Raw genomic sequence first — 16,318 nt, forward strand, 5'->3', positions numbered from 1 at the left:
CGACAAAAAAAAAAAAAAGATTCAGAATTCTGGAAGAATAGTTTGAGCTGGATATGCTACTTCAGGAGTCTCTAGACTATAAGTGGTTGCAGTGGTACCATCTGAAAGTGGGCTGGGTGTTACTACAGTAATGGTAGCTAAATCTTGGGAGGAGTGAACTTCATTACCTAAAGAGTATGTGTATGTGTGTAGAGGGTGAGAAAGAGGTGTGTCTTTCACCACTGAGCCACCTTCCCAGCCCCAGAGGTGTGTCTTTCAGTACATTCTTTCCAATGATATATCCAATCTCATTCTACCTTCACCACAAAACAAAAGGACAGGTTTTGTTCTATATTTGGTTTGAGATAGAATGACACTTAACCTCATTCTGCTTAATTCAGACCTCAGAACTGTAGCTTGTTCAGTAGTGAGAGTCTATAAGCACAAGTGAAATGTAAGATTGGTAAGCCAGGGATGATGGAACATATCTATAAATAGAAGGTGGAGATGGAGATTGCAATCCCAAGTCCAGTTCAAGCAAAAAGCACAAAAACCTATCCAAAAAATAATTGACGCAAAAAATTATTGGGGGTGTATGGCTCAAGTGGTAGAGCCTAGCAAGCACAAGCCCTTAATTCAAGCCTTAGTACCACCACCAAAAAACAAAACAAAAACAGGTAAGTGTTCAGAACCCTGGCAACTTATACAACCTATACAACTTGTATTGCCATACAACACTGGTCTTAATTGTGTATGAAGGAACACATTTTGTAACAGAACTGGGTATCTATACATCATGAAAGGTAACTATATCACTTGCCTTCCCCCTTGGATTTTTTGGAGTCTGTCTCTGGTCAGTTCCCAGAATGAAACATGGCAGCAATGTGGATACTAATAATGATCCTACATAACATAAGGGAAGGCTTCTCTATTTTTGTGAGTGAGTCCATAGGCTGCTGCTTACTTCCATTCAAGGGAATAGGAAAGCTGATTGGGTTCTTATTCTTGTATTTTTCTTGAATGCTTAAAATTTTTTAAGCATTCAAGAAAGCATTCTGGGCACTGTCCCTGAGAGCTAGCACTCTACAACTTGAGCCATAGTGCTACTTCCAGCCTTTTCTGTTTATGTAGTACTGAAGAATTGAACCCAGGGCTTCATGCATGCTAGGCAAGCACTGTACCACTAAGCCACATTCCCAATCCAATATTAGATACTTTTTTTTTTTGGCCAGTCCTGGGGCCTGAACTCTGGGCCTGGGTGCTGTCCCTCAGCTCTTCAGCTCAAAGATAGTGCTTTACCACTTGAGCTACACTTCCAGCCTTTTCTGCTTATGTAGTGCTGAGGAATCAAACCCAGGGAGGGCCTCATGCATGCAAGGCAAACACTCTACCACTGAGCCACCTTCCCAGCCCCAAATATTAGGTACATTTAATCAATATGTTTTTGCTGTACTGAGGATAGAACTTAAAGCCTTGTGCTTGAGCCACAGCTCCAGTCCCTTTTTATGGATTCTAAATGGAATCTAATCCAAGGCTTTCAGTTATAATAAGTGATTTTTATAAATCACTCATTGCTCATACTTTATATAGATGTATGTTGGTAACATTTTACACTTGTATGTATAGTATTAATAGCTTTCAGAACTCCCTGTAGAATTTTCAAATACTATATATTTTTGGTTCGTTAACTTTAAATACTAATTGACCACCTCCCACCTATCAGGTAGAGGTCTACATAGTAGAGTATAACAAGAAACAGATTAGATAAGGTCCTTTTCTCTCAAGCTTACTTTTCTTTAGGACTTTATACAGTGAATGCAGTTCAGATGAATTAGTACTTGAGAAAGATCTGTAACAACCCCTTTAGGATATATCTGGTCTCCTTCTAGTCTTCTGGTGTTTAGGTCCTACCCATCCTCATTTGAAGTATGGCTCAGGTGGCAGCTTCTCCAAGATGTCCTTATCTGATCCTTCCAGCAGATATACTCTTCCCCTTTCTGAAACCGCATGCCATTATCTGCAGCTTTCTTAGATCACTTTAAAGTTTTCCTCTTTTATGTTATAGGTGGTGTGTGTAAGTTGTTGGTGTGTACATGTTGCCCCTTCTCTCCCATTAGACTATAAATAATTGAGGTCAGGGCAGGGTAAGTAACCTATTTATTTTGCTTTGAGGCTTCCTGTTGCAGGCAAGTTGGGCTGGGAAGAACCAAAGTGAACTTAAAGCCAGACCTGAATTAAGTACTGAATTCTCTGTTAACTATAGGCAATTATTTAATATCATTGAAATTAAGTTTTTTATCTTTAATAATATATTCAGGGCTGGGAAGGTGGCTCACTGGTAGAGCGCTTGCCTTGCATGCATGAGGCCCTGGGTTCGATTCCTCAGCACCACATAAGCAGAAAAAAAAGCTGGAAGTGGCGCTGTGGCTCAAGTGGTAGAGTGCTAGCATTGAGCTGAAGAGCTGAGGGACAGCGCCCAGACCCAGAGTTCAGGCCCATGACTGGACCCTCCCTCCCCCCCACAAAAAAAAGAATATATTCATGGGATGGTATATAGCTCAGTGATAGAGTACTTGCTTAGCATTCATGGAGATGCAGGTTCTATTTTGTATTACTGAAAAACAAATGTCATTATCTTTGATTCCTGAATAGTTGGAAGAAATTTCTGACCATAGTTTGTAAATTCTAAATTCCTACACAAATATTTGTTACTGTGTAATAAATGTTCAGTAAGTATTTGTATAAGATTTGCTTTAGTGAACACCTTTTCCTGAGTAGATCTTTGGTTTAATGAGATCTGTATGATTTTGCAAATTAGCTAGACTACTTTTCCGTTTTATTATTAAATTCTGTTCCACAGAATTGGCATCCTCTCTAGTCCTATGTAGGTGTTGTGTGTAATATTAAAATAGCAAATAACATTTGATCTGTTCAGCAGGTTGTACATAATGGCTGATATGCAAAATCTTGTAGAAAGACTGGAGAGGGCAGTGGGCCGCCTGGAAGCAGTATCCCATACCTCTGACATGCACCGTGGGTATGGAGACAATCCTTCAAAAGGTAAGCAGTCCACAGCCCAATAATGCCTATAGAGTGTCTTGGCCTTATTTCCTTTTCTTTTGTCAGTTGTGGGGCTTGAACTCTGGGTCTGGGCGCTGTCCCTGAGTTCTTCAGCTCAAGCTAGTGTTCTACCACTTGAGCCAGCACCACTTCCAGTTTTCTGGTAGTTAATTGGAGATTAGTCTCATGGTCTTTTCTGCCCAGGCTGGCTTTGAACCATGATCCTCAGATCTCGGCCTCCTGAATAGCTAGGATTACAGGCGTGAGCTACTGGCACCTGGCTTGGCCTTATTTCTTTAATCATGGTGAAGTTTCTCTTTTGGAGCTGGGTCCCAGCTCCAAAACAGATAAAAAAGTAACAGAACAGATAAGGAAGTGACTTGCATAGAGAGGCCTGCGGGTAAGTTATTTTAACACAAGAACTTCCTGTTGTGTGATATTTCCTGTTCTGAAATTTTCCAGTTGAAGTCAAGTGACAAGTTAGAATTTCCTTTCCTAATGACGGACAAGACAGCCATTTTGTACATGTATTAATCAAAACATAAAATGTTAGAACTAAAAGGAATCTTGGAGGATCAATAGAAATTAAGCTCGGTGGGGAAAAAGGTCATATAACCAGTTAGTGTTGGTATTGGAAGTAGACCCTGGTGTCCATTATTCTGGGTGCTGTATTCCCTTGCCTCCCATTTTTACATGGAAGTGTACTTTAAAGACGTTGTCCAGGCTGGGAATGTGGCTTAGTGGTAGAGTGCTTGCCTACCATGCATGAAGCCCTAGGTTCAATTCTTCAGTACCGCAAAAACAGAAAAAGCCAAAAGTGGCACTGTGGCCCAAGTGGTAGAGTGCTAGCCTTGAGCAAAAGAAGCTCGGGGACAGTGCCCAGGCCCTGAGGTTAAGCCCCAGGACTGGCACCAAATAAAAAAAGAAGATTGTCCAGTGCATGACTGCTTTTTTTGTTTTTTGTTTTCCTTCTGATGTGCCTCTTTAGGAACAGCTCCATATGTGCAAGCCTTTGACTCCCTGCTTGCTGGTCCTGTGGCAGAGTACTTGAAGATCAGTAAAGAGATCGGAGGAGATGTGCAGAAACATGTAAGTTGCTGCTTCCTGCTTCTAAGGAGTGAAGGCTTTCTTCAGTCTCATTTATTCTTGATTAAAAATCTTTTAAAGAGGTTTCTGACTTTTTTGCTCTACCTACACTGCACTAAGGAGCACAATCAGGGCATAAAAATGGGTCTTTGTGAAGTGAGACTGTGGCTTAGTGGTAGAGTGCTTGCCAGCACGCATGAAACCCTGAGTTTGATTTCTCAGTACCACATAAACAGAAAAGGCCGGAAGTGGTACTGTGGCTCACATGGTAGAGTGCTAGCCTTGAGCACAAAAAGGCTCAGGGACAGTGCCCAGGCCCTGAGTTTTTGCCCTGACTGGCAAAAAAGGTGGAGGGAGTCTTTGTTTTTCTAGGTCCCCTGCTTTTATTATATCCTATATGTGATTCTTTTTTTTTTTTTTTGGTCGGCTGTGGGGCTTGAACTCTGGGCCTGGGCACTGTCCCTCAGCTCTTAAGCTCAAGGCAAGCGCTCTACCACTTGAGCTACAGCGCCACTTCCGGTTTTCTGGTGGTTTATTGGAGATAGGAGTCTCACGGTCTTTCCTGCCCGGGCTGGCTTTGAACCTCGATCCTCAGATCTCAGCCTCCTGAGTAGCTAGGATTACAGGCGTGAGCCACCAGCGCCCGGCTTATATGTGATTCTTTTATGCAAAAAATAAGGCTGTCAAACATCTTAGTGGTAAAGAATATGCTACTAGTTTGATCCCAACATGTTATATAACCAAGCCAAGGGTGACCTATTGAAAGGAATCATTGTCATTGCTTAACATTTATAAAATTTGGCTTGATAGTTATTAACTATGCTAATATGGATTATTTTCACACTTAGCCCACTGCAGTATGAAGTAGGCGGTGACAGGTGCCTGTCCACCCACCTCCCTTCATGCACTGCCTCTTACATTGTCACCATGACCAAATTCTAGTTAGAGGTTACTAAATTTATTTAATAATCTACATGATCCAGCATTTGAGAAATAGCTCTAATCTAAAAAAGTGAAATACGTTGAGAATTTTAGGCCTAAATTTCGACTTTTGCCTTTACTTCTAGTGTTACAGAAAACCAGTTTGTTGTTGTGGATAGGAAACTAGACTTGTCTGTATTCCAACACTGCTTTAAAAAAAAAAAAAGGTCACTTCATGTGAATGCTAACCTGACTTCCCCTAAGCCCTAATTATCTTTTATTTCTAACTCTAATTCATCCCTGCTTAGTTCCATTAGGAACAATAGTATATGTGATTATGGTATCAGTCCCTGGAATCTTAATTCCATCAGAAAAACACCACAAGTGCCTGGGTGCTACCAGAGTACACCGGCATGGAGGTTTCAAGTTATTCTTATCAGGACCTCTCCAGTTGTAATGTGTCATGGATAGCTGATTCTGCTTTTTTCTCTCAGGCGGAGATGGTCCATACAGGCCTGAAGTTGGAACGAGCTCTCCTAGTTACAGCTTCTCAGTGCCAGCAGCCCGCCAATGTAAGTTGACTGATAGATGGTGTAGTTTTGGTCTGGTGACAGCAATAAGCTGAGAAACTTCCACCGAACTGTCACAACATATTAAAATGGAACAGGCTCATGATTATGTACATTGATGCCAAGTCTCAGGGTTAGAGGAGACTTACAGTGTCTTCATGGGAATGAATGTGCTTTGAGTGTTGATTGGTCTCCAGTAGCCTTTTTTCCCTTCTGTCATTTAGCTTAGGTCCTTAGTTACCATTGGGACTTTGCTCCTTCCTGCAAAAAACAGCTATGGAAATCCTAAAATGCCTAAAGAATGGAATCTTCCTTCAACTTTTAACTCCCCTCCCTTTAACTAATTAAACATTTTTTTGCAGCAAGGTATGAAAAGTTGGATTACAGAAAATTTAGATTTTTTTTCACAATAAAAGATTTGTTTCTTGGGGCTGGGAAGTTGGCTCAGTGGTAGAGCGCTTGCCTTGTATGCCTGAGGCCCTGGGTTCAATTCCTCAGCACCACATAAGCAGAAAAAAGCCGGAAGTGGCTCTGTGACTCAAGTGGTAGACTGCTAGCCTTGAGCTGAAGAGCTGAGGGAAAGGGCCCAGGCCCAGTGTTCAGGCCCCACGACCCGACCCCCCCCCCAAAAAAAAAGATTTGTTTCTTATGCTAATATTAGGCTTTCTTAGTCATAGAGGAATAATAAAATTTTTTCTTGGTAATTCTGCATTAAAGCCCTTGATTCTTGGCATGCCCAAACAATGTAATATAATTTAAATACATCAGTGTTTGATCTTTAGTTTGTCCAGAATTATTAGGGTGTTTTATCTAAATCTGTTTCCTCCCCCAAACCTACTCTTTCCCCATAATTCAAGCTGCTGAGACATTATTGCCTTTCTTTTGTATTAGACCAGAGCTTGGCAAACCATAGCCTGCAAGCCAAATCTGGTTTGCAACCCATTTATGTAAATTAAGTTTTTCTGGAGCAAACATTTACTGAAGAAGAAAGGTTGGCATATTCCTGGCTACATTTTTCATGCTAAGGCCTGAGAACTGAAATGGTCAGAAAACTAAGCTTTGAAGAAAGGATCAAAAACACAGAGACACGAGATTTATCCATTTTGCTGAGCTGCTTGCTTTAGTGCCAGCCTTGATAATTGCATTTGATTAATCAGATCTCTACTCAGCAGCTGCTATATGGCTAACAATGCATTGAGCGCTTATAATGATGACAAAGGAGAGGCAAGACAAAGCCCTTGCCTTTGAAAAATTAATGAGAAAGAAAAAACACTCATGTGGGTCCATTAATAGTTTGTACTGCTGCCTGATAAAATGCCAGAATTGGTTATGCTGACAGTACATGTTATAGGAAACTGGTATGGCTGGGGTTGGAGGGCCAGTCATAACAGTTTCCTATAATATTTACAAAAAGGAGTATACGAAGCAAAGGTACAGAAATAGACTAGTATTTCCTGTTAGGGGGACAGAAACCAGACAAGTGGCTCAAATTGTGGGATTTTGTGGTGTAACTGACGTATGGGTCTTTTTTGTTTTTTTGGTTTTTTTTTGGGTCCAGTCGTGGGGCCTGAACTCTGGGCCTGGGCGCGGTCCCTCAGCTCTTCAGCTCAAGGCTACTGCTCTACCACTTGAGCCACAGCGCCACTTCCAGCTTTTTTCTTATGTGGTGCTGAGGAATCGAACCCAGGGCCTCGAGCATGCAAGGCAAGTGCTCTACCACTGAGCCACCTTCCCAGCCCCATGGGTCTTAACCATGGGGAACCACAAAAATCAGTTGAAGGAATTGGAACTTTAATCAGTTGAAGGAATTGGAACTTTATATAGAGGTGAGAAGATGAGCAGCAATTTGCAGGATAAATTCAAAATTTCTTTCTATGCTTATTTTCTTCCATACATAATTCTTAACTTCAGAATAAGAATTGACTAACATATAGCCTTTGTCTTCTCTTTCTCTTTTTCTTTTTTTTTTCTTTCTCCTTACTTCTTTCCTTCCTTCCTCCCTCTCTCCTCCCTCCTTCTCTATTTCCCTAGTAGTGGCACTTGAACAGGGATAGAATTTTTGCTCAAGGCTAGATTTTACCACTTGAGTCATACTTCATTGGAGAGCAGAGTCTCTCAGACTTTCCTGATGAGCTGGCTTCAAATCGTGATCCTCAGATCACAGTTATCTGAGAAGCTAGTATTATAGTTGTGAGCCACCAGTGCCTGGTTAGCCTCTGTCTTTTCTTGTCTTTTTATTTTTATTTATTTATTTATTTATTTATTTGTGTGTGTGTGTGTGTAGGGTTTTTGTTTGTTTGTTTTGTTTATTTTGTGTTTTTTTTGTTTTGGGTCTGGTCGAGGGGCCTGAACTCTGGGCCTGGGCGCTATCCCTCAGCTCTTCAGCTCAAGGCTAGCGCTCTATCACTTGAGCCACAGCGCCACTTCCAGCTTTTTTCTTATGTGGTGCTGAGGAATCGAACCCAGGGCCTCATGCATGCAAGGCAAGTGCTCTACCACTGAGCCACCTTCCCAGCCCCTCTTTGAGATTTTTATCTCTAGTTAACCACCAGAAAACTGGAAGTGGTGCTATGGCTCAAAGTGGTAGAGCACTAACCTTGAGTGAAAGAGCTCAGTGACAGCGGCCAAGCCCTGAATTCAAGTCCCACGACTTGACAAAAGATAGATAAATAGATAGATAGATAGATAGATAGATATAGATATAGGTATAGATATATGACTGGAGAGGCTGTGAGTCAGTTTCTTTCTTTTCCAGGCTCCCAAACCTGCCCCCTATGTGAAAGAAATGAATGATGCTGCAGTGTTTTATACAAACCGAGTCCTCAAAGAATACAAAGATGTGTAAGTCTTGTGTCTTGCCTTTCCTGGGGGGTAAAGGACCAGCTTGTTACTTCTTGGAATAGCACTTGGGGTTAATTAAGGCAGTGCTTGGCTTCTGAGTTGATTCCTTCATCTCAGACTGCTTTGTGGAAAGCTGGCTCATAGAGCCTACATTTGCAAGCACCCACTTCTTATTTATCTGTGGGTTGGTAGAGGCTCTTTTAATATTTTAAGTTCTTATCCTTCCAGGTTTAGGAGGTTTTGCTGAAGGTAACATGGATTAATGCCTTTTAATTCCCTGTTCCTGTTAAAAATGTCTTATTGGTACCATGGCAGGAATTCAGTAGGCCTTCACTAGAAAATGACCCTGACTCTTCACACAGTCGGGTAGAGCGAGCCTATGCAAGTAATAAAGGAAGTCATTGCTTTCTAAGTGCATGTGTACATTATTCTTTTCTGATTTCTGTGTGCTAGTTTTGAACTGGATATGACTGTAGGTGGCAATTACTTAGTTGCATAGTTATCCAAACCCTTCCTTCTGGTCATTTGTTGAGTAATTACTCTCCAAGAGGACCTACTCTCTTCTTTTGTGTGAAAAGTGTCCTAGATACTACATTCTTTGATCCTTCAAACAATGTAATTAAACACTTTTTTTTGGGGGGGGTCCAATCATGGGGCCTGAACGCTGGGCCCTGGGTGCTATCGCTCAGCTCTTCAGCTCAAGGCTAGCGCTCTACCACTTGAGCCACAGTGCCACTTCTGGCTTTTTTCTTTTTGCTTATATGGTGCTGAGGAATCGAACCCAGATCCTCAGGCATGCAAGGCAAGCGCTCTACCACTGAGCCATCTTCCCAGCCCTAATTAAACATTCTTTAAGTGTTTTGAATTTACCCTTTCATTACAGTTGAAGAAAGTAGGTCTTCGAAGTTAACATGTAGGAAGAGAGGTGATTATTCTGAGTCATAGTACAGTGTTATTTTGTAATTTAATGCTTATTATTTCCTCTTAATTTATTTAAAATTTCTTGGGGGGACATGTTTTGACATAGGAACTGGCTCATAAAGTAGTTGAGTTTCTTGAAGTCTTTGAGTTCCAGGTAATACATGAATAAGCTCTGCTATTCAATGACTTCACACACAAAATGTCTTCTATACATAAAGCTTGTTTATATATAAAAATTTAAAAGATAAATGTTTTAAGTTTTACTCTTAAAATAGTAAGAGCTGTGCATGGTAGTCCATGCCCTGTAATCTCAGCTACTGAGGAGGTAGAGATGGGAAGGATCATGGCTCCAGGAAGCCTGGGTAAAAGTTACCATATGACCCTTCTCAACAAATAAGCCAAGTCTGTTGATAGGTATCTGTAATCCCAGATATATAGGTGATGGTAGGTAGGACAATCAAGGTACCAAAAAAGTTTGGGAAACACTGATGATATGAGATACAAGGAGATATAATTGTTTTCCTGTCCTAAAAGAGTTTGGTCTAATTAGAATAATAGATTTTTTTGTGTGTGTGTTTTGTTTGAAGCCCAGTGATAATAGAACAACTGCTATTGAGCAGAGCCTAAGAAATGCCATCAACAGGGAGATCTGAGTCCACAAACAAGAGAGGTTCTGGAAGTATTACTATAATGTAGCCTGACTGCCTCTTAACAAGTTGCTTAATCTTCTCAGGGATAAGAAACATGTGGACTGGGTCAAAGCCTACTTGAGTATATGGACAGAGCTGCAGGCATATATCAAGGAGTTCCATACCACTGGATTGGCCTGGAACAAAACGGTTAGTGAGTCTTTCGTTTCTCTCTTTATCTCTCCAAAATATTATCCACAAGTTTCTTAGACTTCACAATTACCAAGGCCTGAAAAAGAATGCTAGTTATTTATTGGTAGGTTAGAAGTAAAAGGGAAAAAGAGAAGAGAATACAGAAACCTAGGGTCAGAGACTTGAGTTATATTCAATTTTTAAAAATAAAAGTTATGAGCTAAGTGCTTATAATCTTAACTACTCAGGAGGCTGAGATCTGAGAATTGTAGTTCAAAGCAAACCCAGGCAGGAAAGTCTGTTAGACTCTTGATCTCCAGTTAACCAACAAAAATCTGGAAGTAGAGGAGGCATGGCTCAAATGGTAGTCAGTCTTAAGTGAAAAAGTTAAACAAGAGCTTAAGATCCTTAGTTTGAGCTCCAGTTCTGGGACAAAAATCAAAAACAAAGGTCAAGGATTGATGGAGGGAAGACACACAGATGAATCACACTACACTAGTTCTCGAAAATACGGATACAAATTCCAGTACAAATCACCAAGCTGAATGCTATAATAAAGATATACTCCCCTGTTGCCAGGTGCCATTGGCTCATGTCTGTAATCCTAAGCTACTCAGGAGGCTGACATCTGAGAATCAAAGTTCAAAACCAGCCTAGGCAGGAAAGTCTGAGATTTTTGCCAGTCCTGGGTCTTGAACTCAAGCCCTGGGCACTATCTCTGAGATTCTTTTGCTCAAGACTAGCACTCTACCACATGAGCCACAACACTACTATGGCTACCCTTGAACAAAACTATGGCTACCCTTGAACAAAACAGCTCAGGGACAGTGCCCAGACTCTGAGTTCAAACTCCATGACTAACCAAAAAAAAAAAAAAGACATTCCTTCAAGTGTGAGGAAGAAGAGTGAGTGTCATGGGAAGAATTTATACTTTGGAAAGGTATACTCCGAACTGGACCGGCTTGAACGGATGATGAGAGAGATGAGTACAGGATGATGAGACATGGGAGAAATGAGATGTTAAGAACAAGATCCTAACAAAGTACATGCAGTGTAAATGTAGATAGTGCCCTTCAACGGCTTCAATAAGGGGAAGTGGTCAGAGATTTTTAGGAGAAAAGTCTGGAAGGAAGATATGCTGAGATTTTTAGACTAAGTCTTTTAATTAAGGATATTATAATGGCCAGATCTGTGTCTATGCATAGGTTCAGAGTAAGTTCTCATGCTCAGACCATGACCATTGTCATGATACTAGGGACTGATAGAAAAGCACTTACACCAAGATAATAGATTCCTGAAGGCCAAGGAAGTGGGAAGCTTTAAAGAAGATTAAATAGTCAAATTTGGATGGTAAAATTGTTACAAGATGAGGAGTGGGCAAGAGATGATGAGATCAACTTCCAACTTGTTGATTCTGAGGCCCTTGTAACACACCAAGGGTGATGAAAAGTAGCTGTTTAGAAATAGGAGCTTAGATCTACAATGAGAAATGGAAGGAAAATGTGAAGGTCTGAGTTGGATCCTTGAAAGAGAATGAGAAGGAATTAAAGCCATGTTGGGTTTGGTGAGGGAGCATTAACCATTACCTCAAGAGCTATGGAGGGACTTCATGTATGTTGGACATCCCACTGGGAATGATAGAGAGGGGTGGAGACGGTAACTGTTTTACTTAAACTTGTTGTTCCAGGGGCCCGTGGCAAAAGAACTGAGTGGATTGCCATCTGGACCCTCTGTTGGATCAGGTCCCCCTCCCCCTCCACCAGGCCCACCTCCCCCACCTGTTCCTACCAGTTCAGGCTCTGATGACTCTGCCTCCCGCTCAGCACTGTTTGCGCAGATAAATCAGGGGGAGAGCATCACACATGGTAAGTACTGTGATGTGAACAGTTGGTTCAGCAAATTGTTTGGACTAGACCTCACCATTCAGACACAACAGCATTCTAAGAACCAGAACTGTGGTGGGCACGTGGGAAGATTTATTTGAGGTGTCATTTGCCTGGATTAAAATGGGGGGGCTGGGAAGGTGGCTCAGTGGTAGAGCACTTGCCTTGCATGCCTGAGGCCCTGGGTTCGATTCCTCAGCACCACATAAGAAAAAAGCCCGAAGTGGCGCTATGGCTTAAGTTGTAGAGCACTAGCCTTGAGCTGAAGAGCTGAGGGGCAGCACTCATGCCCAGAGTTCAGGCCCCACAACTGGACCTTTAAAAAAAAAAAAAAAGTTAAAATTACATCAGTCAGGTAAAGAGTACATTTCTTTTTGGACAATGTCAACTCTTCCCTCACTCTCTCTGAGTTTTTCCCTCTCATCCTCACCCAAAAGTTAATGCATTTCCAACATGGTGATTTGTGAGTACTGTTGCACTTGTTCACCCTTTGTCCCTCCATTAGTGTGTAAAGAAAAAATTTAGTAAACCATACCCACTAGTAACAATGACTGAGTAGAGCCAACCCAGCTGAAGAAGTTATATGTCATTGTCCTTACCAATAGAAATCTCAGTAAAATCATCTCTCAATCAAATCCCCTCCCTCACCCCGGGGGCAGGGAGAGGGGGATAAAATAAACAACCACCAATCAGCAGTGGTAGAGTTAAAAAGTAAAAAGGTGATTTGGTACCAATAGACAACATATATCTGGGCTCTGGTGGCTCATGCTAGCTACCAAAAAGGCTGAAATCTGATGATCATCAAAGCCAGCCTGGGCAGATAATCCCTGGTTTCTCCAATTCATAAGCAAAAAGCCAGAAGTGGAGGTGTGGCTCAAGTGATAGAGCATCAGTCTTGAACAAAAAGGCTGAATGAGAGTTCAGGGTCCTAAATTTAAGCCCCAGTACTAGTACATATACATTGGGGGGTAAGGGGGAACTGGTCAATGTGCTCAGCATCTAGGCCTTGAGTTCAAGCCCCAGGGCCAGCACAAAAAAGAAAAAAAATAGGTCAACATAGATTGTGCCAGTCTGCTAAAGGTGGTAATGGAATCTTTTCCTGGAAAAAAAGAAAAAGAGGGCTGGGAATGTGATTTAGTGGTAGAGTGCTTGCCTAGCATGCATGAAGCCCTGAGTTTGATTCCTCAGTATCACATAAATAGAAAAATCCAGAAGTACGGTAGCTCAAGTAGTAGAGTGCTAGCCTTGAGCAAAAGAAGCTCAGGGATAGTGCTCAGGCACTGAATTCAAGACCCAGGACTGGCAAAAAAAATAAGGGGGGGGTGGTGTTGGTGTGGCTCAGGTTGTAGAGCATCATCCACTGAGTGAAAGCAAGCATCAGATAGAGTTCTGAGCCTTGGACAATGGAAAAGAAAGAACATAGTTATAAATTGTTGGAAAACATGAAGTAGTTTAGTTGATAACTGGTTGGGCCGAATTTGTTAACAGTGTGTCCACACACACACACACACACACACGCAGGCACGCACACGCACACTGAATAGAAATACAGGATATGGAGATATAACAATGAAATCCCCCCTGTATAACTAATGTAAGCCAGTTTGGGTTTTTTTTTTTTTTCCCAAACTAGTTGGGCACTGGTGACACCTGTAATCCTAGCTACTCAGAAGGCTGAGTTATAAGGATCATGGTTCTAAGCCAGCCTGGGCAGGAAAGTCCGTAAGACTCTAAAGACTTCCATTAACCACCAAATAGTCAGAAGTAGAGCTGCTGCCCAAGTGGTAGAGTGCTAGCTAGCCCTGAGCAAAAAAGCTCAGGGACAGAGCCCAGGTCCTGAGTTCAAGCCTCAGGATTGCACCCAAAAATAAATTTAAAAATTTCATTATCCTAGTTACTAGGGGGAAAAAATACAGATTTTCAAATGTCAGTACTTGGGAAAGGGAAGGAGGGTTGATTGTAGGTGAAGCTACTTCTCCCAAATTTTCATTATTTACCATATATTTTTCTTCCTTGATTACTTTAAAAACTGCATACAGATTTTGTGAGTACATATTTGGTATATATCTTTTTAGATCTTTTTCTGTGCATTACCTTTCTCTCTATCTCCAACATACCCATTTTTTTATATTTTTTTAACAGAGCTATGTAATTTAATCTAGGGGAACAAGTGAAATGATAAAGTATCCAAAACTGCTTGCTCGTGTTCTTGGTTTGAATTTTCTGCTAAGGATCAGTGCTTACAGGAGCTGGTTGTTGCCTCAGCTTAAAGCTTTTGTATGAAGGACAGGAGCAAGGTAGTTGTTGTTCTTACAGCCCTGAAGCATGTATCTGATGATATGAAGACTCACAAGAACCCTGCCCTGAAAGCTCAGAGTGGCCCAGTACGCAGTGGTCCCAAACCATTCTCTGCACCTAAACCCCAAACCAGCCCATCTCCCAAACCAGCCACAAAGAAGGAGCCAGCTCTACTTGAATTGGAGGGCAAGAAATGGAGAGTGGTGAGTTGAAAATACCTGGAGTGGGGTGGGGACAAGGGATCAAAGAGAGTTCAACCAAATGAGCGCAGAGCTGTGGTTCACAGTGCAAAAATAAAGGTTTGGGATAACTTTTGTCTTCATGTTTTTCATGGTAAGGGTTTATCTCTTTAACAGGAAAATCAGGAGAATGTTTCCAACCTGGTAATTGATGACACAGAGCTGAAGCAGGTGGTTTACATATACAAGTGTGTCAACACAACATTGCAAATCAAGGGCAAGATTAACTCCATTACAGTAGGTGAGTTTTTATCACTGTCTTAGGCAAGTTCTGTTCAAGAGCCTGAATGGGCTGGAACCATTTTGCCTATCCTCTCTCTTCCTAAAGATTTCTTAAGTATATATTATTTTAAAGTTATGCTGTCAATTTGCTTACTTTTTTTCTAGATAACTGTAAGAAACTTGGTCTGGTATTCGATGATGTGGTGGGCATTGTGGAGATAATCAATAGTAGAGATGTCAAAGTTCAGGTAACTTTATATCTTGGCCCCTTCTTTGGTCCCTGAGGAAATTCATTGAAAGAGTTACAGTAGACCCACAGATGTTGCTTAGTAGCAATCTGATCTTAGGAGCTAGGCTACTTTGTGGCAGAAAAGGAGCTGGCTCTTAAAGGAGGCTCTTCCAACACTGATCCCTGCCTGCCCCTGGGATCTAATGTCTGTTGTACATCTGGAGGTTCTCATGTAGTTATAGGATTTTGTGAAACAATGAAAGCTGGAGTCTCCAGCAACTTCTTCTCCCACCTGCTGGGACTTACTTAGTTCTTTTGGTTTTCTCTGCAGGTAATGGGTAAAGTGCCAACCATTTCCATTAACAAAACAGATGGCTGCCATGCTTACCTGAGCAAGAGTTCTCTGGATTGTGAGATAGTCAGTGCCAAATCTTCTGAGATGAATGTTCTCATTCCTACAGAAGGCGGTGACTTTGTAAGTTGTTTCTTTTGTTAAAAACAAGGGATTAGCTAGACAAGTGCCTGTAATCCTAATATTTGGAAGGCAAAGGCAGTAGGATTTGAAGTTTAAAACAAGCCTGAGCTACATAGAAGCATCTTACAATGGGCAGTTTGCAATGAGTAGGTAAACCTAAAACTCCACACCAAAAAAGCAGCAGCACACAGAAAAAAAGCAAAGTAATCCAGTCTTGTGATGTGCTAAAGGGTTTCTTAGGTTGAGCTCAGGATAGCAAAGGAAGAGTCCTAGCACTCTGTCAAACTGGTATTCTAAAGCCATGTGTATTCTTCTAACAGTCTTATCTGAAATCACTTAATAGAGAACAGTACAACAGCAGGATGGGGTGGGTTGTTTGTATTGCTTCAACCTACTATGCTCTTAGTACTAAGTGGAAGTGTGAAATGTAGAGCTAGTACATTCTGTAGCCCAGATTTCATCCTATTCTCTCTTTACAGAATGAATTCCCAGTCCCTGAGCAGTTCAAGACCTTATGGAATGGGCAAAAGTTGGTCACCACAGTGACAGAAATTGCTGGATAAGCCAAGTGCCAGTGGGTTCTTTGCCCTCTCCCTTCACACCATGGGATAAATCTGTATCAAGACGATTCTTTTCTAGATTTCCTCTACCTTTCTGCTCTTAACTGCTTCTCTGCTCTGAGAAGCCCAGCTACCTGCCTTCACTGAATATACCTCAGGCTGAGATTTGGGGTGGGACAGCAGGGCAGTTGATCTTCTGCAGGAAGGTACAGCT

General features: G+C 41.6%; 1 protein-coding gene across 1 annotated transcript in view; it reads left to right on the forward strand.

Annotated features, from left to right (window-relative positions):
* Positions 1-16,312, forward strand: part of Cap1 (CAP, adenylate cyclase-associated protein 1 (yeast)) — a 31,068-nt gene extending 14,756 nt beyond the window's left edge. The window contains exons 2-12 of the mRNA XM_013016766.1: positions 2,918-3,039; positions 4,028-4,128; positions 5,541-5,624; positions 8,371-8,456; positions 10,111-10,216; positions 11,886-12,063; positions 14,398-14,582; positions 14,736-14,859; positions 15,006-15,088; positions 15,401-15,544; positions 16,024-16,312. Coding sequence (XP_012872220.1) covers positions 2,928-3,039; positions 4,028-4,128; positions 5,541-5,624; positions 8,371-8,456; positions 10,111-10,216; positions 11,886-12,063; positions 14,398-14,582; positions 14,736-14,859; positions 15,006-15,088; positions 15,401-15,544; positions 16,024-16,107 — 1,287 coding nt within the window. The 5' untranslated portion in view covers positions 2,918-2,927 and the 3' untranslated portion in view covers positions 16,108-16,312. The remainder of the gene's footprint in view (positions 1-2,917; positions 3,040-4,027; positions 4,129-5,540; positions 5,625-8,370; positions 8,457-10,110; positions 10,217-11,885; positions 12,064-14,397; positions 14,583-14,735; positions 14,860-15,005; positions 15,089-15,400; positions 15,545-16,023) is intronic.
* Positions 16,313-16,318: the final 6 nt, after the last annotated feature.

The sequence above is a fragment of the Dipodomys ordii genome, unplaced genomic scaffold (assembly GCF_000151885.1).
Source record: "Dipodomys ordii isolate 6190 unplaced genomic scaffold, Dord_2.0 Scaffold33, whole genome shotgun sequence".
Classification (NCBI taxonomy): domain Eukaryota; kingdom Metazoa; phylum Chordata; class Mammalia; order Rodentia; family Heteromyidae; genus Dipodomys; species Dipodomys ordii.